The sequence below is a fragment of the Hyla sarda genome, chromosome 7, assembly GCF_029499605.1.
Source record: "Hyla sarda isolate aHylSar1 chromosome 7, aHylSar1.hap1, whole genome shotgun sequence".
Lineage (NCBI taxonomy): Eukaryota > Metazoa > Chordata > Amphibia > Anura > Hylidae > Hyla > Hyla sarda.
The window spans coordinates 80,921,730-80,949,515 of NC_079195.1; the positions used below are offsets into that span (position 1 = coordinate 80,921,730).

The following is a 27,786-nucleotide window of genomic DNA, read 5'->3' on the forward strand; positions in this document are numbered from 1 at the left end:
TATATATGTACGTTTAGTCCGCATTAGCTGGTGGTAACCAAAAATTGCCAAACTACAACCAAACAGAAAAAAGTGAAGTAAGAAAAGTGTAAAAATGTAAACAGATGATTCACACAAAAGAAACATGGTAAGGTATGGAAATGTCTAATAAATATACGTTAAATAATTTCTGAAATTAAGTCCGTCTTGCACATGCGAGTCCAGGGACAAGATCCAGAATGCCTCCAGTGTATAAACCAGATGTGCTGAATCCCCTCCGCGGTGGGGCTGCTGTACTTTCTCAATGCCAGTAATGCATTTGCCGGAGCTGTCACCACCATATATGTCACGGATGTGTTTTGAAAGACCAGAAACTGATCTTGTGTTAAACATAGTAGATGTAGGTGCGCTACCTCTTAGATGTTCCGCTATGCGAGTCTTGAGCTTCCTTATTGTGCACCCTACATATTGGAGGTGGCATGTTTTGGCATGGGACCAGGTATACCACATGACTGATGTTGCAATTTATTAGTCCTTTTATAGGGAAAGTTCTTTGTCACTGTGGATGAAAAATGCTTAGTGGTCACAAACTTGTACATAGGACATCGAGGCTGATTGCATTTGTAGCACCCAGTGGTGGAAAGCCATGTGTCCTTTGTGGGTGTGTCATGTATTCACTAGGGGACAATTGATCTTTAAGAGATCTTGCCCCGTATGAAGGATTTTTGCCGGTGGGGTCCTGATGAAGAACTGGAAGGTGATTCTGAACAATGTTACCTATGGCATCAGTCAGCTGAGAACGGTGTAGAGAATGGAATTACTTGGGAGGAGCAGGTACTGTTTTTCCTTTGTTTTGGTAGTCTGTGATAAATATTGATTCCTTGTCTTCATATCTGCTATTGCTTTTGCTCTGGTGAGAATACTGTATTTGTATCTGTATCTATGCAGACGTGTTTCAATTTCCTTGGCTGTGTTTTCATACATTTCCAGGGAGGAGGATGCCCTCCTAGCCCTGTTACAGAGTTCTATATACATGAACACTTAAACCATAAATGGTATAAAACATTTGGTTTTATCATGTCACTTGTATACATGAGCACCTTACCCAACGTCATACTAATAGCAACATGTGTTGTCACTGATCAGTATTCACATGATGCGTTCACAGCCGGTCCGATACCTCTGCATGTTGATGTGCGGGCCGACATCCATTTCATGTTTTAACAAGGCCTGCCCGCTCATACAGCTGAATACTCTGGCTGCTATTGAACGCTGCATATTCACTGCGCCTAAGGTCGATCCGGAGTTACTATGTGCTGCGCGAACAGACATCCACCCCGTACTTTACCTGGCTCGTGCGCTCACATGGGCGAATCTGTCATCAGACGCTATGCACGACAGGGATACGCTAGTCTGGTAATTATTCCCACTTACACTCAGTGTATATAAGCGAGCACTGTCCTCTGTATTACCGCCATGACTACGGGCTGACCTCCAGCCTGAAACGCGTTGGCGCATGTTTTCATGTACCCCGTTATTTTTGTGTTTTGCACCATATTTAAGGACCTATTAAAAATCAGGTTTTAACTGCCAGGCACGGGAGCTGGACCTCCATTCCTTTCTACCATAAAAAAAAGTCCATAAAGCAAATGTTTGTACAGAGCAGATGTTCATGTTTTTATAAATCATTCTGCATTTCAGCAAAAATAGCCTGGAAGAGAGCGGTGCGAGGAGTACGCGAGATGTGTGATGCCTGTGAAGCCACCTTGTTCAACATTCACTGGGTCTGCCAGAAATGTGGATTTGTGGTCTGTCTGGACTGTTACAAGGCAAAGGAAAGGAAAAGTTCTCGAGGTTAGTTTGCATGAAACACTCCATTCTGTGCAGTGTTTACCCTGCAGAAATGCTTAGGAAGCAGTCCACTGCACTACTTCTCTAGCTAGTCAATTGCCATTTCTTTACTGAAGAAAATCCCCCTCAAGTCAAGTACAGCCAAACATTTCATAACTCCCTCCCCGTCCCCCCCACACCCCTCCCTTTCATGTCTTTTGGAAGAAAGTTCTTCTGCTAAAATCTTCTGTTTCATGATTTTGTCTGATAAAAATACCTTAAGAGTCTAAGGTGTAGACAACAAGTCCTACCTTATCAATGTGATTATTTAACTTGTTTCCCTCTATGGCACAACACCGATTCAGTATCATGTTTATATTGTATGTGTGGTTTGGAATGGGGCCCATTCTTGCTATAGTATTGGTTTCTGTTATAGAATCTAGAATTACACATGTGTTAATGGCGCTGTTCAAGACTGGAAAAAGGCTTTGCTTTTTTTTCCCCCCTTAGAAACAGCACCATCTTTGTCCTTGGACCGTCTAGTATTGCAGCTCATCTCCATTTAAATAAATGCCAGGCGTAGCCTCTTGTCAAGTGTGATGCTGTTTTTCAGTAGCTTTTTATCCATTTATGGCACCTAAAAATTTAGCATACTTGCCCATTGACACAACCTTCCAAGCCTAATACTCACCTATTGCCCTTAAGGACCAAGCCTTTTTTGACCTTAAGGGCCAGACCATTTTTTGCACATCTGACCACTGTCACTTAAAGCATTAATAACTCTGGGATTTCTTTACTTATGAATTTTATTCCGAGATTGTGACATATTTTACTTTTATCATAGTGGTAAATTTTTGTTGATACTTGCATCATTTCTTTGTGAAAAATTCCAACATTTCATGAAAAATTTGAAAATTTTGCAGTGTTCTAACTTTGAAGCTCTCTGCTTGTGAGGAAAATAGACATACCAAATAAATTATATATTGATTTACATATACAATATGTATACTTTGTTTGCATCATAAAGTTGACATATTTTTACTTTTGGAAGACATCAGAGGGCTTCAAAGTTCAGCAGCAATTTTCCAATTTTTCACAAAATTTTCAAAATCGGAATTTTTCAGGGACCAGTTCAGGTTTGAAGTGGATTTGAGGGGTCTTCATATTCCAAATACCCCATAAATTACCCCATTATAAAAACTGCACCCCTCAAAGTATACAAAATGATATTCAGAATGTTTGTTAACCCCTTAGGTGTTTCACAGGAATAGCAGCAAAGTGAAGGAGAAAAGCTAAATCTCCATTTTTCTCTTTTTACACTAACATGTTCTTGTAGACCCAGTTTTTACATTTTTACAAGGGGTAAAAGGAGAAAATGCCCCCCGAAATGTGTAACCCAATTTCTCTCGTGTAAGGAAATACCTCATATGTGGATGTAAAGTGCTCTGTGGGTGCACTAGAGGGCTCAGAAGCAAAGGAACGACAATGGGATTTTGGAGAGTGAATTTTGCTGAAATGGTTTTTGGGGGGCATGTCACATTTAGTAAGCCCCTAAGGTTCTAGAACAGCAAAAAAAACTTTTCTTTTACTTTTTCTTTCACTAAAATGCCCCCCCCCCCCCCCAAAAAAAAAATTTTTTTTACCATTTTTACCAGAGGTAATAGAAAATGCCCCCTAAAATTTGTAGCCCCATTTCTTCTAAGTATGGCAATACCCCATGTGTGGACGTCAAGTGCACTGCGGGCGCACTACAATGCTCAGAAGAGGAGGAGTCACATTTGGCTTTTTGAATGCAATTTTTGCTGAAATGGTTTTTGGGGGGCATGTCACATTTAGGAAGCCCCTGTGGTGCCAAAACAGCAAAAAAAAAAAAAAAAAAAACATGGCATACTATTTTAGAAACTACACCTCTCAAGGAATGTAACAAGGGGTACAGTGAGCATTAACTACCCACAGGTGTTTAAAGAATTTTTGTTAAAGTTGGACGTGAAAATGAAAATTGCTGGTGTTATCCCAAATTTTTCATTTTCGCAAGTGGTAATAGGAAAAAAGCCCCCCCATAATTTGTAACACAATTTCTTCGGAGTATGGAAATACCCCATGTGTGGATGTAAAGTGCTCTACGTGCGAATTACAATGCTCAGAAGAGAAGGAGCATGCTACCAGAATAGTGGTAGTCTTCCCCTGTTCTCCCCGGACTTCTAGGGGCGGGCAGAGTGGGGGATCTGAACTTTCACTCCTCCAGTCAACTGAGACACTGTGATTGTTCCACAGGGACCAATCACAGTGATCGCTGACCAGGACCATTCACAGATGGTCCTGGGGGGGCTTGCAGAAGTTGTCTACCGCCGGTAACAGCGGGACTTCTGCCTGTCAACCCGTGCGATGCCGCGCATCACCGGGTTAACTGACTGACTTATATAAATGTCAAGATGCGCGAACTACCGGCATAACATGACGTTTATATAAGTCATTCTGCGGGAAGGGGTTAATGAATCATTTGGAGTTTTTATGGGGGTAAATGGATTTTGCTCAAATCAAAATTTGGATCTATACAGTGGTAAATAGAATTTATTAATTCCCTGTAAATGTAATGATCTGTGAATTCTGTCAGAATGATAGTAAAACGTCTGAAGCGCTTCCAGTGCTCAGAGTAACGGTGTAAATTACCTGTCAAAATATAATGATTTAGTGAAGACATCACAAGACGGATTGTAACACTGTAAATAACCTAGTAAGGATGTTCATTGATCCAAGGGCACAGTGTCCACAGAGACTGCATATGATTTTAGGCAGTTGCCAAAAATGTATAGTCTTAAAAATAACCTCATGATATTACCAAATGTCCCAGCAACACTCACTGGGGGAGATTTATCAAAAACTGTGCAGAGGAAGAGTGGTGCAGTTGTCCATGGCAACCAATCAGATCGCTTCTTTTATTTTTAGAGACCTGTGAGAAATGAAAGAAGCGATCTGATTGGTTGCCATGGACAACTTAACCACTCTTCCTCTACACAGGTGTTTATAAATCTCCCCCAATATATCTAAATATCTGCCCAATTATAACCAGTCAGAGCTTCGCTTCTGTTTGTCTGCATCTTTAGTAGAACAATCTTTTTTTTTCTGTCACGATTTAGATCAGTAAAGCCCATGTGTGATTGTGACAACCTTCACAACTGCCCTATGGGCCTAGTACACAGCTTGTTGTCACTAATTTACCACATCTGCTGTGCACATATTTTAATTCAATTTTGGGTTTGCCCTAGGGCTAATGCATACAGCATAGCCATGAGCAACGATTGTATTATTGTGCAAATGGCTTTGTGATTTTAGGGGCTCATGTGTTGAAGTAAATGTTGATTGCATGGTAATTGTTGCATATTTTAAAAGCCTCATCATGTTTTCTTTCAGACAAAGAGCTGTACACCTGGTTAAAATGCGTAAAAGGACAGCCTCATGACTACAAGCACCTAATGCCTACACAAATTATCCCGAGCTCTGGTAAGTCCCTTTCTTGGTATCAATTTCTTTCTGCATGTGTGCCTCTGCAGACCAAATAAAACATATCAAATATATTACCGTATATACTCGAGTATAAGCCGACCTGAATATAATCCGAGGCCCCTAATTTCACCCCAAAAACACTGGAAAAGTTATTGACTCAACTATAAGCCTATAAAAATCGAAAAATCGTGCTGAAAAACTCAGCTTATACTCGAGTAAATACGGTACTAAATATAGTCTGGTTTGTCCTAAGACAAGGACTTAGCGTCTCTTCCATGTTATTGTCCTGATCTTTGGATCAAGTGTAGAAATGTGCATCAGGAAATTCAAAAATATGTACAAAACCCACTGGATATCATACAGTTCCCTCAGCAACCCAACTGCCCAGCATGGAGTTGCGTCTATCCAAGCCAGTCCATAGATCAGACGTAGTAACATTGGAAGTATAATTTTTTTTTTTTTTTTTTTTTTCTTCTAGTAGTTTTTAGAAATTAAATCCTTTTTTATTTACATAATTTTTTTGTCTACCTGTTATTTAAAGAATATTTTATTTTAGTTATTTGTTTCATCAAAAATAACATTTTGTTTTGCTGTAGTTCTGACCGATCTCCTTGAGGCAATGCACAGCCTTCGAGATAAGTTTGGGATTAAATCACACTGCCAGTGCACTGGTAATAAACACGCTTCACAAAGCAACAAGTTTCCAGCAATGAACGGTGTGTCCCAGGTAAGGTCATGCGTACCACATTCTTCTCCATATGGCGGACTAGTCACGCTGATTCTGTCTGCCCAGTGAGCACGAGTGGATAGGAGCTCTGCTAGTCCTCTTCACTATATTCTTCATCTCGCTGTTATTGAGCTGACACAAGCATTCTGTTCATCTGTATTCAGCCCCTGCCTAACATGTTCTCCGTTTATACTGCAGAGCTGACTGCAGCACAGCCTTTCACCATCCATCTATGTTTGGAGGACACTGAGGTTATTTGTCACAGTGAAGGCTAGCACTCAGATGTTACAGTCAATGTAATGTTCGCACAGATGTACAGTAGATATTACAAGTCATTTGAGGTTGCTTTATCTTTTTTTTTTGGAGTCTGACAGGGTGTGGATCAAGGAAGGTGTGCTGGCTTTTCCGATGCCTGTAGAAAAGCATGGACTTTTCCGTACAGGCTAAAATAATAGGAAATATTTGAGTTTAGACTGTACATTGCTCACAGCAGTTTTTTTCAAAAATAATTTCACATTGGTAACTGGCCAAGTCTTGTTGAAAGGTTAATTTTATTTCATTTTTCTTTTAACTGTCTATTAGGTTGGTGTGCACATCCTACTCCTACCAATAATTGCTAACCCACCTGACCATGCAGGAGCAATATATGGGCTCCCACGTAATCCGTGGCTCAGAAAAATCACCCCCTTAGAGCAAATCTTTCAGCAGCAATTCACATTCCAAACTGCTGACATTGCTATAAAACCATTAGTGCAAGGAGGCACATGGTACCTTTCATATATGTCTGTGCTTCCATAGCCTAGAAAAAATGCTTTTATTTTCTGGTAGAAAGATTTAGAGGTGTTCCCATGCCCCTCAAGTACTGGGCACTGGAACTCCTCCTCGCTCCCACTCCTGTCCCTGCTTGATTGATAGTTAACTTAAAGGGGTTATCCAGGAAAAAAAAAAAAACTATTTTTATATATCAACTGGAACCAGAAAGTTAAACAGATTTGTAAATTACTCCTATTAAAAAATATATATTAATCCTGTCAGTACTTATGAGCTGCTGAAGTTGAGTTGTTCTTTTCTAAATGCTCTCTGAGGACACCTGTCTCGGGGACTGTCCAGAGTAGGAGAAAATCCACATAGCAAACCTCTTCCACTCTGTGCTTTTGCACCTGTGCACAATTTGTATGCACAGCACATGAATGATATTTGAAAACAGGGCTCAGCTACTAAATTTCAGTCAATCTGGGATGAGGAGGGTAGTGAGGAGGTGTATCGGGGAACACCTGCTTGACTCACAAGAGAATAAAGGCTTGTTTCTATGTTCTGGAAGCACAGATTTTCATATATATATATATATATATATATATATATTACACCTAACATTGCCAGCAGTTTTACATCTTTGGGAGAATCAAATAAGTTATTAGCTCTGTCCCTTTTATTTGCAATTTAAAAAAACTATGCCTCCTGGGTACAAATGTTATTCCAGCCCTTGTAGCCACAACATGTGCTGGTAAACAATACAATGTAGTGATATGCCAATGGTATTTGATGAATGTAGGTTCTTCTGTTTACAACAGTTAAGAGGCCGTGGCCCTTTTGGTTTGTACCAGACAGAACACTACCCTTGGCCGTGCATGTGACCAATAGCAGGCGTGCACACATTGTCATTCACATATAAAGTGTTGAAAGTGTCTATCCTGTAGATCAGTGGTCTTCAACCCGCAGACCTCCAGATGTTGCAAAACTACAACTCCCAGCATGCCCGGACAGCCAACGGCTGTCCGGGCATGCTGGGAGTTGTAGTTTTGCAACATCTGGAGGTCCGCGGGTTGAAGACCACTGCTGTAGATACTTCCAACACTTTATATATGAATATCTGAATGACATTTGTCCTAAGTGCCAGGAAGAAAAAGATAGCAATGTGATCAATGTGAAGTTATTTCGAGTCACCGTTTTAATAACTGCATTTAATATTTTAGGTTTTGCAAAATGTCCTTAATCACAGTAACAAGATATCTCTAAGCTTGCCTGAGTCACAACAGCACAGCCCTTCCCAGAAGCCTGAAACCAATGGTAATGCCAGCCCAGGAAGTGACACGAGCACAGACAGCAAGTTGGCATCCCCTGAATCCCATTCCTCACTGCACTGGCTGGCAGATCTGGCAGAACAAAAAGCAAGAGAAGAAAAGAAAGGTTAATGTCAGAACTTAGTACCTTACACTCCAGTAATAATGCAGCATAGGATAGTCTGTACACTTTGTATGTTGTGTGAGGCTGCACTGTGCAGAGCTTAAAGGGGTTATCCAGGAAAAAACTTTTTTTTATATATATATATATATATATATATCAACTGGCTCCAGAAAGTTAAACAGATTTGTAAATTACTTCTATTAAAAAATCTTAATCCTTTCAGTACTTATGAGCTTCTGAAGTTAAGGTTGTTCTTTTCTATCTAAGTGCTCTCTGATGACACGTGTCTCGGGAACCGCCCAGTTTAGAAACAAATTCCCATAGCAAACCTCTTCTAAACTGGGCGTTTCCCGAGACATGTGTCATCAGAGAGCACTTAGACAGAAAAGAACAACCTTAACTTCAGAAGCTCATAAGTACTGAAAGGATTAAGATTTTTTTAATAGAAGTAATTTACAAATCTGTTTAACTTTCTGGAGCCAGTTGATATATATATAAAAAATTTTTTTTTTCTTGGAATACCCCTTTAACTTATTTGCATTGACTTGAGTATGTTCTTTTTATTTTCCAAATTGCAGAGAATAAAGAGGTCCCCGTGACGAAACATATCAAAGAAGAACAAGATAGTGAAACTGTAAACTCCAAATCCTCCTCTCCTACATCACAGAATAGTGAGCCGGGCTCCACCTTGCGAGATCTGCTCACCACCACTGCTGGCAAACTGCGCCTGGGATCCACTGACGCCGGCATTGCCTTTGCCCCTGTTTACTCAGTCGGAAACCCTGTAAGTATAAGCAGCTCCAGGCTACAGTACGGATTTGTATAAAATGTTATTGTGTGCTCTTGGTCACATCCATGTTAAAACTATTTAAATTGCAGAAATCAGGGGTAGGAAAAATCTGCTGAGAGGGGAAAGTTATTTTCTTGGCAAAACGCTTCTCAGACTTGAGGGACTTGCCAAAGACAACCAAAAACTTGGAATTAAACTGCAAACAAAGTTGTCTTTGAATGGGAAATGTGATGCAGTATTTAACATTTAATTGGCGTAGACAAGTTAAATCAGGTTTGAAACTGGTACAGGGCGCAGCGAAACATTCCCAGGCGGTAGTAAGCTCTGTGTGCGTGAGATATGGCTGTCATAAAATGTGTATGTCTTATGCAGGTATATGTATGCTTGTGCCAATAGTGAGTCTAGCTGTGTGGGGGCATGACGTATATCTGTATATGCTCAAGTTCATGTATAAGTAGTGAGGCAAGATGTGTGTGTGCAAAAAATTATGTATGTATACACTCGTATGTGGATGCCACACAGAGGGGTATCTATGCGTTGTTCATAGTTAAAAATGCTGTGAGAGCTTTGAGCCAAGAATATATTCTGCACTTGGTCAGGCTTTATGTTCATAAAACATCCTGGTCTTTGAGGGGTACTCCACCTCTAGACATTTTATCCCCATAGGCTTGCATTGAGGGGGCAGGGTGTGACGTCACAATACCCCGGACTCTGTATTGCCCATTATCAGCCACGGAGCAAACATAGCTCCGTGCTGCTGATATACGGGGTGCTGCAGGAGAGATCCCAGGGGTCCCCAGCAGTGGGACCCCTGCGATCAGACATCTTTTCCCCTATCCTTTGGATAGGGGATAAGATGTCTAGGGGTGGAATACCCCTTTAAAGGATTTCACCTTTGCATCTGTATCAATCATGAGCAATCAGGTTTATTCACATGTGGCATATTTTGTGCAGATGAGTTTTTCATACAGGTGAATTGTGTTGCTTCTGCAGTGTCTGGAATGCTCCATTCTGATGAATGGGGCAATCATAGACAGTTCTGCAGCAAATCCGCTATGTGTTATCCCTTTAAAGGCTGTAGACGTCTTTGCATATTTTTCTAGTGTATTGTATGTATTACAGGGAAATTAATCTTTTCTGAAGTTGGTTTTAATTAAAACATGTTTTCCAGTTTTTCCTTCAACTTACATGTATTACATCATTACATGATCAATTCTGTAGGGTCTTGGTTCCAATAGCTCACTCCCGGTCAGCTCAGTCTCTAACCTTTCTCTTATGAACAGGCATCCAAGCTCTGTCTGATGTTTTCTGCACGTTCTTGGGGCAAGGGAGCTGGAGACTAAGCCATCAGGGAGCGACACTGCGTAATTTCCAGGGTAGCAGGCATAGCAGCTTCTCAGTGCGCCCACCTAGCCTAGCAATGAGATGCATTTACAGCTTACTGTGAATAATAGATATTTGGCTTCAGGAGAATCCGGCTCATGGCGCTGATCGACCAGACAGGTAGCTTGACTAATAGAGGATTTATTGACCAAAAATGCAACGCGTTTCGCTGCGCATGCGCAGCGAAACGCGTTGCATTTTGGTCAATAAATCCTCTTTTAGTCAAACTACCTGTCTGGTCGATCAGCGCCGTGAGCCGGATTCTCCCGAAGCCAAATATCTTGCCGCGCATGTTCCGGAGGGCAGCAGACTACCCATTTCATACACCTTTTCCATTGTTGTGTATGTGACTACACAACCACCCAGGGTGAGCAGTTAATTTATATGCCAATCTCACTCTTTGGGTTTAACACAATATTATTCTATGGAGCGCTTACTTCCTTATCTCTACTGTGAATAATGGCAGGGACATTGGGACCTGTAAGCAGATCATTGGCCAAGGAAAGGAAGAGGAGGCCTAAAAATGACGTTCTACATCCCTGGCATTCTGCTGAATACAGCTTTAACTCTGTGAGCTGAATAGCTTATTGGTCGTTCATGTTTTTTTCTGTATCAATTGCAACGTGAGGGATTCACAACCTATGACTTCATAAGCGTTCACAAATCTGCAAAGTGTTAAGGACATTTACACGGTTTAAATATATTTTTTCTTTGAACTAACAGAGCACTAAAGGAGGAAGGTCTATGCCAAACATCTTGGATGACATCATTGCATCAGTGGTTGAAAACAAGATTCCTGCCACAAGACCACCTAAACCCATCATGAAATCCGAGCCAAAGGAGGAAATTTCAGAGAGCCGCAAGCCACCGCTGGATGAGAATACAAGAACGTTCAATGATATTCCGCATTCTTGGATCTGTGATCGGCACATTTTATGGTTACGAGATCATAGGCATAACAACAACTGGAAACTCTTTAGAGAGTGCTGGAAGCAGGGGAAGGTTAGTAATTCACGCAAGGCGACTGGGATGGGAGATGCACACTTTAAAAGGCTTTTCTGGTTTTATGTAACGAAAGCTTAAAGGACAACTGTAGTGGTACACATTTATATATGCCCGAGCCTCAAAAATAAACTCATACATACCTTCCTATGAGCCCCCGTTGGTCCGGCACAGGCCTCACGGTCCGGCAGTGCTGACGTCATTCCACTTCCTGGGGACGGGGACGCCGCAGAGCCATCGGTGTATCACCGGCCGTAGGGATGTCCCGCCCCAGCCTGTGATAGGCTGAGCCCACTGTCATGTAAGAAGCCGGCCAGAACTTCTTACATGACAGTGGGCTCAGCCTATCACCGACCGGGGCAGGCCATCGCTACGGCCGGTGATACGCCGACGGCTCTGCGGAGTCCCCGTCACCAGGAAGTGGAATGACGTCAGCACTGGCGGACCGTGAGGCCTGTGCCGGACCAACGGGGGCTCGTCGGAAGATGTATGAGTTTATTTTGTTTATTTTTGAGGCCCGGACACAGGTATATATAAATGTGTATCACTACAGTTGTCCTTTAATCCTGGTTTATTAAAATATAGTATAGCTTTTTAATACAAGGAAGGTACAGGGGATCGTAGACTTGGTGTCCTAGTCCGCAGTATTCACCCATATAATCGTCTGTGTTGTGCCTCACTGTTCTCTTTTTAAAAGCTTTTCTTAGATGAAAATGACTCTTAGAGGAGACAAAATACTCAATATTCTAACCGTACTTTATTTGATACAATATCATTTAATATTTTTAGAATGTTGCTGCCATTATGTAGCATTATGTGCCATTATAATCCTGTGCATTGCTGCATATAACAACACATTCGGTGACCATATTATTTTCAGATACAAAAGCTCCTGAAAAACTTTGCACATTGCTAAGCAAGTATTCCTTGCAAGCAGAATGTGATTATCATACACTATGTGAACTCTATGTATCATCATATAATCAGTTTGGAAGGAGAGAACGGCGAGATGTTTTCAGCCATCTGCCTCAGCGGTTTCCAGGCAACAGCACAGATATGTTTCAATAGACATTAATATCGTAATGAAGAAAACTGCATACAAATTAAAGGAGCAAGCAACCTGTTTTACTCTGAGCCTACGTCCTCTGACTTTGTGTCTGCAAAATCTACAGTTTATACAATGAAATTGTAGAAGGGTTTGTTCACTCGCAGCAGATTAGTTGTAGAAATATCAGTGACTAAGTGTTTTATTTATGTCCGTGGCCGACTCCCGATCTGTGAAGCGCGCACAGAAGCTGAGCGCGCTTTGTATCTGCAGGGTCCTGGTTTCTATCAGCAGCCAGGACCCCGCGGCTAATACCGGACATTGGCGATCTGGTTGATTGCGGTGTCTAAAACGGGAGAAATCCATACCGGCTAGCTCAGCGGAACTGTTCGGGACCACTGCGGTGAAATCGCGGTGTCCCGAACAGCTGAGAGGTGGGAGGTGTCTTACCTTCTTCCCTCCCGTCTGATCGGCGCTTGATTGCTCCAAGCCTGAAATCCAGGCTTGAGCAATCAACCACAGAAAACACTGATCAATGCATTCCTATGGCAATGCATTGAACAGTGCCTGCAATCAGTGTATGCAATATCACAGCCCCTAGAGGGGACTATAACACTGCATAAAAAAATTAATGGGGGAGATTTATTAAAACCTGTCCAGAGGAAACGTATACATTTTTCTGCATGTAGTTATGATTTTTTCCAGAAGTACGACAAAATTCAAACCTATATAAGTAGGATATCATTCTAATCATATGGACCTACCGAATAAAGATAAGGTGTCATTTTTGCCGAAAAAAGGAATGTGTAGAAACAGAAGCCCCCAAAACTTACAAAATTGTGTTTTTTCTTAAATTGTCGCACAATTTTTTTTCCCGTTTTGCCGTAGATTTTTGGGTAAAATGACTGATGTCATTACAAAGTAGAATTGGTGGCGCTAAAAAAAGCAATCATATGAATTTTTAGGTGCAAAATTGAAAGGGTTATGATTTTTAAAATTTAAGGAGGAAAAAACGAAAGTGCAAAAACTGAAAAATGCGTTAAATCCATTGGTACATTGTCATTAAGATAAAAAAAAAGTGCATGCTGTGGTGAAAAAGGCTTTCTTGTTTATTGCATTGTAATTTATTTTCTTACAGACTGTTTTGGTTTCTGGAAATCATAAAAAAATGAACCCAAATCTGTGGAAATCGGAGGCAATCAGCCATGACTTTGGGGAGAATCAAGGGGACCTTCTGAACTGCAAGGAGGGAGTAGTGTCAAGCGGCAATGTTAAGGAGTTCTGGGATGGCTTTGAGGATGTCTCAAGTATGTTTTCCTAATCTTAAAGAATAATAAAGCATATAGGTACACCTCTTTTCTCTAGGTTATTAATGTAGATCCTCTAATTCTTGTTTTTATTTCTGTGCAAACAGAACGACAGAAACATAAAAATGCTGAGACTATTCTTTTGAAATTGAAAGATCAGCCTTCTGGAGAAGACTTCAAAAACATGATGTCTGCCAGGTAATACTGACTTTATTTGGAAAGCTTATCCTTATAGAGGCAATTGGGGCAGATGTATCATTAGGCGCCAAAACGTAAAATTACCGCATGGAGAATGTTGTTTGTGCCTTTCTTGGAAAACTATTTTTATAGTATACATCTGATTGGTAAACCTTCAAGGGGCTGTGTCTTTGCGATTTTGCTTGGTATACTAGGTACAAACTTAGAATGACATTTAAGGTCTTCATGATAACATAATAACAATACATATTTATATTGCACTAACAAATTGCGCAGCACTTCACGAGTGTACATATAAGGACACATAAGACATTACAAGATTACGCACTGATTATTCAGACAAGGGAATTGAGGGCCCTGCTCATAAGGTCTTACAGTCTATAAGTAATGGGGTTAATGCAGAAAGTGCTTGGTATATTTAAGGGTCCAGACATGTTTTAAAATAAAGATAAATTACATAAAGGATTATAAACCAGTCAGCAGCCAATCTGAGTATTTAAAGTGCATAGAGCGTAGAGAGACACTGCTGAATGATACTAGGGGATGTCAATTAGGGAATGTTATCAGCCTGCTTAAAGAGATGTCTTAAGGGAATGGTTAAAACTGTGGATGTTGGGTGTAAGTCTACATGAACCAACCTTAATGGAGTACTCCGCCCTAGACATCTTATCCCGTATCCAAAGGGTAAGGGGATAAGATGTCTGATCACGAGGGTCCTGCCACTGGTAACCCCCGCAATCTCTTCTGTGGCACCCCAGACATCCGGTGCTGGTGACTGGTGATGCGGGGCGGAGGATTATGACATCACGGTCACGCCCCACTCGTGATGTCATGTCACACCCCCCTCAATGCAAGTCTATGGGAGGGGGCATTCCCCCTCCCATAGACTTGCATTGAGGGGGCGTGGCCTTTACATCATGAGCCTCCGGGGCTGCACCCCACACTCTAAGCGAATGCAGGGTGCAGCAGGGAGGGACCAGCGGCGGGACCCCCACAATCAGACATCTTATCTCCTATCCAAAGAGTACCCCTTTAAAGCACCTTGTGTGAGGCAGGGGCAGACTAACACTCAGGACCCTTGGACCAAAAAAGTAAGGGCCCCTGCGATGTTCTGCTGCTGGTCACACTTCTGCCCCTATTCTACCCAAATCCCTCCACCAACCCTACACATAAAATAAACTACATTTTATATATAAGAAATACTTTAAGGTAGGTAAAATAATTTTCCATGACCAATAATACCAGTATACAAGGAGTAAATATTTACCACCACACAATAACTGGATAATACCACCATACTGTACTGGATAAAACCCCTATAAACAGAGCAGTATACTATACAGGATCTGTATACCATATAAGTGATTACAGTTACATGTTACATCTATTGACTCTCAATTGCGTCTTTTCTGATCGGCAGCGTCCTCTTTCCTTTTCTTCTCCATCCGGATCAGTCAACCATGTCCATTTCTTAACATCTGCAGGACAAACATGTCAGACTCTGCATTTTTCCAGTGCCCCCCCCCCCCCCTCCTCTACAATATCTTTCCATCTATAAGCCCCTAACGGTTTTAAAGCCCTCCTTGGTGTCCTGCACAGAAAAAGGGCAGGTATGTAGGTAGCCAGGTAAATATGTAATAGGTAGGTAGATCAGGAAGCCAGATAGGTTGTTCTGCAGCCATGTATGAAGGCCAGGTATGTACACAGTTAAGTAGCCAGGTATGTAGGTAGGTATCAAGATATGTAGGTAGGTAGTTAGATAGCCAGGTATGAAGGTAATTAGGCATCCAGGTGCAAAGTTAGGTAGCCAGCACCCCCTCCACCCAGTGGCAGATCCAGAGTCTAGTCTCAGGAGGGGCATTATGAAAACCCCTTATGTAGGTAGTAGGTAGCCCTTATATTAGTTTAGTAGCTTGTCCCCAGTAGTTTGTATTGGCTAGGCAGGAACATAGTAGATAGTCCCTCACATTAGGTGTAGGCCGCAGGGTTCCCCCACATTAGGTGTAGGCCGCAGGGTTCCCCCACAGTGGGTGTAGGTCGCAGGGTTCCCCCACAGTGGGTGTAGGCCGCAGGGTTCCCCCCACAGTGGGTGTAGGCCGCAGGGTTCCCCCCACAGTGGGTGTAGGCCGCAGGGTCCCCCCACAGTGGGTGTAGGCCGCAGGGTCCCCCCACAGTGGGTGTAGGTCGCAGGGTTCCCCCACAGTGGGTGTAGGCCGCAGGGTCCCCCCACAGTGGGTGTAGGCCGCAGGGTCCCCCCACAGTGGGTGTCCTGGATCCTTAGGAGCTGCGGGCCCTGGTGTCAGGTTTATCTATTAAATCCGCTTCAGTAGATACATGGGGAGCAGGTACTGTAACACTTAACCAGATTAATGATCACAATTTCAACTGTTTAGGTGGTAAACTGGGTGAGGTCTTCAGCATTTGGATATGTGGGAATTGTATTTTTTATGGCACATTGATATTAATGGGAGAATGTATTTGCATTTTAACTTGCTTTAATTATATTGTCAGATTGACAAGACATATTACTGATGCTTGACAATAACACCTGTATGTTATCTCCCTCAGACATGAAGATTTCTTTAGAATGCTCCCAGTCCCAGAATATTGCAATCCAGATGGGAAATTTAACCTCGCTTCCCATATGCCAACATTCTTTGTACGTCCGGACTTGGGCCCGAGGTTGTGTAGCGCATATGGTGAGTTAATGGTTTAATTACAAAAATGGCTGCATCTAGTTTATTACTTAATTTAGGATATTAATTCAAGTGGATTAAGGCTTGTTAGGATTTCTACCTGCATTCATCACATTCACCTGCATGATAACACCACTGTAGGGATCTGTAGTAAAGGAGCGGCAGCACTCTAGCAAGTCCCCTGGTGGTAGGAGGCAACCGTCAAATTTATTTAGGACAAATAGAACTCTTTAGGGCTATATACTAGGGGATGCAGTTTTACAGATTAAGTATTACATAATGAATACTTTACAGGGTATTTTCTTATCATATCAATAATGCATGATGATATTGTCATGTGCAGGTAATTTGTAAAGGGCATTGGATAGATCTTCAGTGGGCAGAGACCAATACTCACATCTACTAAGATTTACTGTGATATAGGGCTGGGCGGTATACCGGTTCATACCGAATACCGAAATTTTTGTGCTGCACGATATGAATTTTTCCCATACCGCAATACCGGTTGAGCCCCTCCCCCTTGGGAATGAATGAATTATCAGCCCAGCGCTGCGCTGTCCCCACATCGGGGAACTAATCATGTTACCCACCAGCGCTGTTCTGCTCCCCTCCTATAAATTATCAGCCCAGGGGGTACTACTCACATATGTCACCCGCAAGCACTGCCCTCCTCCTCTTTGTTGCGGGCCACTGGCGCTGGAACTCTATACTGTACGCCAGTGGTCTCCAACCTGCGGACCTCCAGATGTTGCAAAACTACAACTCCCAGCATGCCGTCCGGGCATACTGTGAGTTGTAGTTTTGCAACATCTGGAGGTCCGCAGGTTGGAGACCACTGGCGTACGCTGTATCCCTATGCCCAGGCTGCAAAAGATAAAGAAAATAAACTTACCTACGTCGGCCTCACGCTGTTCCTTGGGACTGGAACGTCGGACAGCCGTCAGCCTATCACAAGCCGCAGCGATGTCCTGCCCCGGCCAGTGATAGGCTGAGCCCACTGTCATGTAAGGAGCTCTGGCCGGCTTCTTACATGACAGTGCGTTTAACCTATCAATGGCCGGGGCGGGACATCGCTGCAGCCGGTGATAGGCTGACGGCTGTCCGACGTTCCAGTCCCAAGGAACAGCGTGAGGCCGACGTAGGTAAGTTTATTTTCTTTATCTTTTGCAGCCTGGGCATAGGGGTACCGCAGTGGTCTCAAACATGCGGCCCTCCAGCTGTTGCAAAACTAAAACTGCAGGTTGAAGACCACTGGTATGTATGAACTCGCCAGTTCTGCAGGTTGTCATTTCTGCTGTACTCATAGGGTACATCAGATGGGTAAGGGAATATTCTTAGTTTTGCAACATCTGGAGGTCCGCAGGTTTGAGACCACTGGCGTACAGTATAGAGTTCCAGCGCCAGTGGCCCCCAACAAAGAGGAGGAGGGCAGTGCTTGCGGGTGACATATGTGAGTAGTACCCCGCTGGGCTGATAATTAATTGGGGGGGAGCAGAACAGCGCTGGCGGGTAACATGATTTGGGGGGGGGGGAGCAGAACAGCGCTGGCAGGTAACATCATTTGTGGGGGGGGAGCAGAACAGTGCTGGCGGGTAACATCATTTGGGGGGGAGCAGAACAGCGCTCGTGGGTAACATCATTTGAGGGGGTAGTAGAACAGCGCTCAAGGGTCACATGATTTGGGGGGGGGTGAAGGAAATACCGTTATATACCGTGGAACCGCCATAAGTTACAAAAATACAGTGATACACATATTTGGTCATACCGCCAAGCTCTACTGTGATGTGTAAAACTATACAAAGAATGGACTACAGAATCCAAATATTCATTTTTATTTTGTGTAAATACAGGAGTGATTGCCACAAAGGATTATGACACCGGTACAACAAACCTTCATATAGAAGTGTCTGATATGGTGAACATTCTCGTCTACATTGGTGTTGTGAAAGGCAATGTGGCTGCTAGTAAATCAGGTATGTGACCACCACAATAGATTGCTTTTCTGATCACAATGGACTTGATAAAAGCTGTATATGCTACTCAATAGAAAGCATGTACAAGGCAAAACACACAGCATAACCTCTTCCCACAAGGCTGTGTATGGAGGTGTACCACTCGGCGTATTGGGATGTGTTTACACATCCCATTTTTGCTGTGGTATTGTCTAAATCATTTCAAAAATCACAGGGGGAGATTTATCAGAACCTGTCCAGAGGAAAAGTTGCTGAGTTGCCCATAGCAACCAATCAGATCGCTTCTTTCATTTTTCAGAGGCCTTTTCAAAAATGAAAGAAGCGATCTGATTGGTTGCTATGGGCAACTCAGCAACTTTTCCTCTGGACAGGTTTTGATAAATCTCCCCCATAGTTTTACTGTAACTTGTGAACAAATACTAAGCTTACATCACTTTATAAATGAAAAGTTCCAACTTAGTTTCAATTCCTCACCATGTCCCTGTTATTGGTTTGCTGTCAGTGAAGGAGTTAATTTTTATTTACATTCAGTATCTGCAAACTTGTACATAGCTAGTCCTGATCTCATCTTGGAAGCAGATGTGTACAAAGCAATGCTCTGTGAGCTAAATACAGCAGCAAATACTCAAATCTTTGCTAGTTTGCTACAATGTATTAGTCTGGCATCCAGAATGTTTAGTTTAAAGAGCATTGTCTATACGAGATACAGTTGTATCCACTTATCAGCTGAGACCAGGACAAGGTGTCTGTTTGCTACCTCTAAATGTATTTAGAAAATAGTGAGGACTTGAAATACAAGGTAGCTTAGGCTACGTTCACACGGCTGTTGGCCCCCGTCTAGATTTTGTCCGTTATTGAATCCTAAATGGACCATTCTATTAACGGATGCAAACTAATGCAAAGGGATGCTATTTAGTGGCATCTGTTTGCATCCGTTAGTATCAGCCGTCTACAGACTCCTGCAGCCGGGACTACTACTACTACTCCCATCATGGAAGACTTCTTTTAATGATGGGAGTAGTTGTTCCCTGGCTGCGGGTGTCTGCAGGCGGCTGGGAGGCTAGATTAGTGCTTGTACTGCTACCCCATCATGGAACAAAGTCTGTTACATGTTGGGGGTAGTAGTACAGGGGCTGAGGGATTGATCACACAGAGTCTCACTTATGAGACCCGATGCGATCAGAAGTTATTAACCAGGGGAGCAGGTGGCATGATCTGCAACCCTGCGTTGTAGATCATGTGTGTGTTTTACTTTCATTTTCAATAACCCCGCTGGGAGCCCTGAATGGCCAGCACAGAAAGGCCACTCAGGGCTCCCAGCGGGGTTTTTAAAGTCATTAGTGAGGATTGTAATGTTGCAGCACACTGGCATCCAGGGAAGCATTGCGCTGCGTTCCCCAGCTGCCCTGATGCGCTGCAGGACCATATGTATAGAAGCGCTGCAGGGGGGCAAGATCTATAGGTAGCACAGCAGGGGCAATATACATAGCTAGCGCAGTGGGGGGGGGGGGCAGACATATAGCGCTATATGTCTGACCACCCCTCCCCCACTGCGCTAGCTATGTGTATTGCCCCCACTGCACTAGCTATATTGCCAAATGAATTTTCAAAGGAGAATGTATTACAAATAGGTAAATGTGCTGCCCAGAATAATGCAGTGTGAAATGTTATTGATGGGATTTCTTGAAACTAGTGTGAGCCAAAACTGGAGGTGTTGTCCAATGAAACCAAACAGATTTTTTTTTCCCTCAAAATAACTTGAAAAAAAAGCTATAAAGTTTTGTTTTTGTTTTTTTTTCTCCTTGTACTAGTTGTGACAAATATACCAGTCATTGTAACCAATTTTCCGGCTTCAGGTGTAGTAAAGAAGTTTGAGGAAGAGGACATGGATGAATGCTTGAAGAAAAGACTGAAGGACACCACTGAGGTTCCTGGGTCTCTCTGGCACATTTATGAGACTAAAGATGCAGATAAGATCAGAGCTTTTCTACATAAGGTGAGGGCTCTGTGACTGCTGCACATGTAATGCACTCTCAGAACAAACAGCAATATAGAGAATAGATAATTTAATGGAAATGCTCTGTTGCCTGGCGACAGCAAGGTCACAATTCAGATAGGAAATCAGGAAGTGATCCGATCCATGGGGGAGAAGAACAGTACAGAGATGTAGGTCTGAGTTTACCAATGTAGCTTTATGGGAAAAAAAATCTTTCACTTTTTTTTTAAGGCTTTCTTTACATCTAAAAATTACAGTACGTTCACAGTACAGTATGCGGGGTGTATACAGCAATGTACCTGCACTGGATCCATTTTGGGTAAAGGGTCGAATGCAGTCACTATTAATTGACATTTTAATTACTAAACCTACATTATCGTGGCATTCTGCAGCTATGCCCATACATACACCACAACCATAGTGCATGCAGCACTACTTTGTTTTGCATTTTTGATTGTCTTTGCCAGGGCCTTAAAGGGGTACTCCACCCCTAGACATCTTATCCAAAGGATAGGGGATAAGATGTCTGATCGCGGGGTTCCCGCCGCTGGGGACCCCCACAATATAGCACGCAGCACCCACCTGTTACTGCTCCGGAAGCGCTGAAGGGTCTGGCTTCCGACCACGTGGACGGAAGATCGTGACATCACAACTCCGCCCCCGTGTGCCGTCATGCCCCGCCCCCTCAATGCAATTCTGTGGGAGGGGGTGTGACAGCCGTGGTGTAAACCAGGGTGCCTCCAGCTGTTGCAAAACTAAAACTCCTAGCATGCCTGGACAGCCAAAGGCTGTCCGGGCATACTGGGAGTTGTAGTTTTGCAACAGCTGGAGGTCCGCAGGTTTGAGACCACTGCTGTACGCTGTATCCCTATGCCCGGGCTGCAAAAGATAAAGAAAATAAACTGTAACTCACCTCCGTCGTCCACACGCTGGGGACGGGAACGTCGGACAGCCGTCAGCCTATCACTGGCCGATGTCCCGCCCCGGCCAGTGATAGGCTGAGCGCACGGTCATGTAAGAAGCCGGCCAGAGCTCCTTACATGACAGTGGGCTCAGCCTATTACTGGCCGGGGCGGGACATCGCTCCGGCCGGTGATAGGCTGATGGCTGTCCGACGTTCCCGTCCCCAGCATGTGGCCGACGGAGGTAAGTTACAGTTTATTTTCTTTATCTTTTGCAGCCCGGGCATAGGGATACAGCGTACAGCAGTGGTCTCCAACCTGCAGACCTCCAGCTGTTGCAAAACTACAGCTCCCAGCATGCCCGGACAGCCGTTGGCTGTCCGGGCATGCTGGGAGTTGTAGTTTTGCAACATCTGGAGGTCTGCAGGTTGGAGACCACTGGCGTACAGTATAGAGTTCCAGTGCCCGGCGGCCCCCAACAAAAAAGAGGACGACAGTGCTTGCGGGTGACACATGTGAGTAGTACCCCGCTGGGCTGATCATTAATTTGGAGGGGGGGGGGGGGCAGAACAGTGCTGGCGGGTAACATAGGATTAGTTCCCTGATGTGGGGACAGCACTGGACTGATAATACATTCCCGAGGGGGAGGGTCCAAACCGGTATTGCGGTATGGGGGAAAAGTCATATCGTGCAGCCCAAAAAATTTGGTATTCGGTATGAACCAGTATACAGCCCAGCCCTAGATAATGGAATGGAATGTCGTGAGTGATAAACATTTATGGGATCCAATGAGTTGCTTGAAATATAAAAAATAATAATAAACATACAAAAAAACCTTCTAGCATTGATAAGCGAAATAGTCTGCAGAGAGCGTGCCAGGAGATCTGCTGTGTGACTGCCAGTACTGTAGTACAGTTTCTTCTTACCTTGGAAAACTTGAGAAACTTTGCCCACATTTTTTTTCAATGACTAGATCCTGTATCATTTCTAAGACTTTCCATTTTAGTGTAGATATTTACACAAGGCTAAACTATTTTGAAGCAAAATGTGGCCTTTACAGGAGACTACAGTTTGGAATTCTGTTATGTAAGAGTGCGACATGGTGTTCCCAAATGCTACAATACTGAAGTGTAAAATGCTGCATGGCGTTGAACTTACAACAGCTAAAGTTTCTTTCTTTCTTTTGTAGGCGGCAAAAGAGCAATGCCTTGAAATCCTTCCTGACCATGACCCAATACGAGACCAGAACTGGTATCTGAATAAGAAACTCCGCCAAAGTCTACTAGATGATTATGGTGTGAAGAGCCACACGCTGGTCCAGTTCCTTGGTGATGCAGTCATACTGCCCGCAGGAGCCATTTATCAGGTGAAGGATCAACGTAATATACACACATGGCCCCTTGCAATGAATTACTCAGATAAATCATGAGGAACTACTGAAACAAAGGAAATGCAATACAGTGGTCCCTCAACATATGATGGTAATCCGTCCCAAACGGACCATCGTTTGTTGAAACCATCGCATGTTGAGGGATCCGTGCAATGTAAAGTATAGGACAGTGGTCTACAACCTGCGGACCTCCAGGTGTTGTAGTTTTGCAACATCTGGAGGTCCGCAGGTTGTAGACCACTGGTATAGGAAGTTGTACTCACCTGTCCCCGGTGCTCCGGACCGTCACCGCTGCCGAGGATGTCACCGTCCATCGCTGTCGCCGCGTTCCCGGCGCTCCTGTAAGGCCTCGGCATCCTCGCTCTCTGTCGCCGCCATCACGTCGCTACGCACGCTGCTCCTGTTGGATGATGGGACGGCGTGCGCAGCAACGTGATGACGATAGAGAGCTACGACGATGCAGGGGATCCTGAAGAGGACGCGCCGGAGGACAGGTAAGTGATCGTCAGCGGACCACACAGGGCACCGTAAACGGCTATCTGGTGGCAGCTGAAGCAGTCTGTGCTGCCGATAGCCGTTTATGCGATGGCCCCGACATATAAAAGCATCGTATGTTGATGCTGCCTTCAACATGCGATGGCCTCTGAGAGGCCATCGCATGTTGAAATTATCGTATGTCGGGGCCATCGTAGGTCGAGGGGTCACTGTATGTTCAAATTTGTCACATGTGTACCGTACCTATAGTGTAGGTAATGCTAATTTACTGTACTTAGTCATTGATAACTTTACAAATATTGGGAGTAGCAACCAATCTGGTTGGGGACCTATATATACCGTATTTTAAGATTTTTAGCCTAAAGCCTACCTGCGTCTTATACGCCGATAAGCCGCTGCAGTTCATTGATTTAAAGCGGGCTCTTTAAATCAATGAACTGCAGCGGCTTTGCAGGTGCAGAGACCTGCCGTCGCTGCCGGCTTCTTCTCTCCCCCTGGCTATCGGTGCCGCTGCCCGTTCTCTCCCCCTGGCTATCGGTGCCGCTGCCCCATTGTCGGCGCCGATAGCCAGGGGAAGAGAAGCGGTGCTGGAAATGGGGCAGCGGTGCCGACAGACAGGGGGAGAGAAGGGGCAGCGGCACCCATTGCTGGCGCCGCTGCCCCGTTGCCTCCCCCATCCCCGGTTGTATAATTACCTGTTGCCGGGGTCGGGTCCGCGCTGCTTTAGGCCCCCGGTGTGCGTCCCCTGCGTCATTGCTATGCGCTGCGAGACGCAATGACGTCACTAGTCATTGCGCCGTGCAGTGCATAGCAACGAAGCAGGGGACGCACACTGGAGGCCTGAAGCAGCGCAGACCTGACCCCGGCAACAGGTAATTATACAACCGGGGATGGGGGAGGCAACGGGGCAGCAGCGCCGGCAATGGGTGCCGCTGCCCCTTCTCTCCCCCTGGCTATCGGCGCCGACACCGATAGTCAGGGGGAGAGAACGGGCAGCGGCGCAGATAGACAGCGGGAGAGAAGTGGCAGCAGCAGGGCTCTAGACACCAGGAAAGGCAGGGGGAGAGAAGCGGGCAGCGACGGCCTCTCCCCCCCCTGCCTTTCCTGGGGGCTTCTGCTGGGTCAGAAACAGTGTATCGGGGTATACACATGCACACACACGCACCCTCATTTTACCAAGGATATTTTGGTAAAAAACTTTTTTTACCCAAATATCCTTGGTAAAATGAGGGTGCGTGTTATAGGCCGGTGTGTGGTATACCCCGATAAATACGGTAGTCTTGACACTTGTTTTCTTGGTATTGGTGTGTTATTTGTTGCCTAAATCATCTGCATATCATTTACTATAAAGGCTTGTGTACACAGGTGTATTACAGAATTCTAGTTAGTGGTACAGAACCACAATATGACATCCATAGCAGTCTAAGGTGTCCTACTGTACCACCATTCAAATGGCCTTTCATGTGGAGACCTTCAAAGTCACCATGTTCCAGGCAATTCAGTATTACTGCGATCATTTCTAAAAGGATTGCTTTAGGGGCGCAATTTTTTACTGTATTACAAAGCCGCATGGAATACTGTGTGCACATTGTATTATAGTACTGTAAGTAGTAATCTAGTTCTCATACACATTGTATTCATGATGTTGGTGGCAAATGATCCTATGTAGTTATGTGTCATCCATGGAAGGTGGCATTTACACTGTTTTTGCTCCTTTTGTTCATGACAGGTGCAAAATTTTCACAGCTGCATCCAAGTGACTCAAGACTTTGTGTCCCCAGAACATCTTGTTCACTCATTTCATTTAACTCAAGAGCTGAGACTTTCTAAAGAAGAAATCAATTTTGATGATAAATTGCAGGTAAGAAGCGTACAGACACAGTGTTCTGCAGTCCTCACTTACATTGGCAAGAGAACACTGTCATTTTCTAATGATTATTCTCCAACAAATATGAATACCTAGCAAAAACGAGGTCAGGATTTTAGCATATACTCAAGTTTGATTCATGGTCACTGTGTCCAGATTTAGCTCTGTATTGAAATAGTCACATAAAATAGTATAAAAGTGGAAAGTACTGGTAGAAGTTGTTAGAGCAGCATGCTCTGTGTGCAAGAAATGGCAGGATGACCCTTATCATGGTAATAGGATCGATCAGGGCTGGGATGTTCACTGCATGAATCCCCCCCCCCCCCCCCCCAGACAGCTTATGTTTTTGGACAAGTGTCCTTTTATATATGTGCAAACAAATATTAACCCCTGCAACAAAATGCTGTTCCTGAGATCTCCTTAATTTCAGTGGAATAGGCTGTGAAACACTACCTTGTAGGAAGGTAAGTTGCAGCATGAGCACTGGGACCAATTTGGTTAGGGATGTCAGGAGTTGGATCCCTTCGAATCTAATATTGATGACCTATACTGAGAATACGCCATGAAAAAAACCTGAAAATCCTATTAAGGGTACGTTCACACTGCGGAATCTCCACTCACAGAATTCCGCGAGTGGAGATTCCATCTGGCGGATGCCGTATTTTCGGCAGCAGGGCCGCGCATTTTGTTCATTTTCTTGCATTTATTTATCTGTTAACCATGCAGGTTCAGGAATGTAATTTAATAGTTTGGACAACTCCACACTCTGTGATCTCAAACATATTTTTATTAGGGAGGGTTTTCTTTATATTTTTAACCTTGACTGGCTGCCCTGACGACCAATCGCCCACTAGACACCAGAGATGCGCGCCAAAAACTGTTTTTAATGTCTTAATTGCTGCATTTAAACAGCTATGGCCGGCTGGTGTCACCTGCAACCATGTGTGTAGGTTATAGGTCGGGAAAGGGTTAAAGTGTACGTGTGTTGTGCTCCTGCATCAGCAAAGGTATCTGACAGTGACAGACCAATGTGCTTAGGGCTTTCTGGGGAGGTGGGGGGACTGATTTCCTGGAACATTCATCCTGGGATTTTAATGAGACAAAGAAGGGATTACTTTGGGATTTTAGTCTGTCATGCCCCCTCCCATTGACTTGCATTGAGGAGGTGTGACCAGGACATTGCGAGAGGCGTGGCCAACCCCCGCAGTGCGAAAACAGCGTTCGGAACGCTGGCCAGTGGAGTACCCCTTTAAATGTAGGTAACAGTATTTTGCAAAAGAGACTGTATATACTTACATGATTTTCTGTACTCTTTTTTTTTTTTTTTTGCACCAGGTGAAAAACATCTTGTACCATTCTGTCAAAGAAATGGTAAGATCTTTGAAGATCCATGAAGAGGAAATGGAAGACATGGAGGAATCTTAGTTTTTAGTTTTAACTGGAGTTGAAGATATTCTTGTGCTGGGAAATATAAAAGATAAAGGACGCAGAGCGGCCCGCTGTTATATCATCAGTGCCAAGATACTCTTCTCCAAGTATTTCCTTGTTACTGACACCACAGCAGTATAACCCGATCACAGTGAATGTGATCAGCCTCCCCTTGCAGGGCTGGGATGGTCCATTACAGGCATCCCCAGCGCTGCAGGCGTTAGCACGATTGGAGCCATCAGACCGCGCTAAAGTGTAACATAGTGTAAATTTAAAAGTTTGTGAAAAAAAGTCAGATTTAAATGTATTTATTTTTTTTGAAAAAAAGAAAAGAAAACAAAAAGTTATATGCTATATTGTTGATCAAATGTAAATGTGACTTGTATAGTTTGCTAAAAATAATTTGGATATTTTTCACTACATTGACACAATAACTGTGAGGGTAAAACAGAAATCACCAGCTATTGCCTGCATTTGGAAGCATTCATAACATAATCTGAAAGATTACTGCCAAATAACTGTAAACTTTGTATATTATAAAATATAACACGGTATTAAAAAGAAGACGCTTCAATGGTTTATTGAAGATTACTCAATGTATAATTAGACATTTAAAGAAGATGTAATTTATTTGAAACAAGTTGTCTCATTTTGGTAAAATTTATGTGACATTTTGAAGCTAAATATTAAAACTTAATATGCTATGTAAATATATACATATATACATTCAATGATGTATTTTTTTAAAACATTGGCTTGCTTTAATTTGTTAAAAGTGCAGGTGTTCCACATGCTTTGTACATTGAAGTTCAAAGGGGTTTTACATTTTCCATTAAAAAGAATTTCTCAAATGTTGACTTGTAGCACGTGTGTATTGTGCCAACCTCGAGTCCTCCTATGTGGTGTGATGGATATACCTAGATAAAGAGTAAGGAGACTGTAACAGGACACAATACTTAAAGGGGTACTCCGCCCCTAGACATCTTATCCCCTATAAGATGTCTGATGGCGGGGGTCCCGCAGCTTCTACCTCCACGATCTGTGTGCAGCACCCAGCGTTCGTTTAGAATGCTGGGTGCAGGGTTCGTGA

General features: G+C 43.6%; 1 protein-coding gene across 4 annotated transcripts in view; it reads left to right on the top strand.

Moving 5' to 3' along the window:
- Positions 1-27,547, top strand: part of JMJD1C (jumonji domain containing 1C) — a 322,607-nt gene extending 295,060 nt beyond the window's left edge. For 3 of the 4 annotated variants that reach the window (XM_056529800.1, XM_056529802.1, XM_056529803.1), the window contains 14 exons: positions 1,681-1,833; positions 5,221-5,310; positions 5,910-6,040; positions 8,014-8,227; positions 8,803-9,008; positions 11,121-11,399; positions 13,583-13,751; positions 13,859-13,949; positions 16,518-16,648; positions 18,496-18,618; positions 20,430-20,614; positions 22,706-22,882; positions 25,131-25,262; positions 26,604-27,547. In XM_056529800.1, the coding sequence (XP_056385775.1) occupies positions 1,681-1,833; positions 5,221-5,310; positions 5,910-6,040; positions 8,014-8,227; positions 8,803-9,008; positions 11,121-11,399; positions 13,583-13,751; positions 13,859-13,949; positions 16,518-16,648; positions 18,496-18,618; positions 20,430-20,614; positions 22,706-22,882; positions 25,131-25,262; positions 26,604-26,693 (2,171 nt within the window). In that variant the 3' untranslated portion in view covers positions 26,694-27,547. The remainder of the gene's footprint in view (positions 1-1,680; positions 1,834-5,220; positions 5,311-5,909; positions 6,041-8,013; positions 8,228-8,802; positions 9,009-11,120; positions 11,400-13,582; positions 13,752-13,858; positions 13,950-16,517; positions 16,649-18,495; positions 18,619-20,429; positions 20,615-22,705; positions 22,883-25,130; positions 25,263-26,603) is intronic. The other variant, XM_056529801.1, reaches the window with a different exon arrangement.
- The last annotated feature ends 239 nt before the right edge of the window (positions 27,548-27,786 follow it).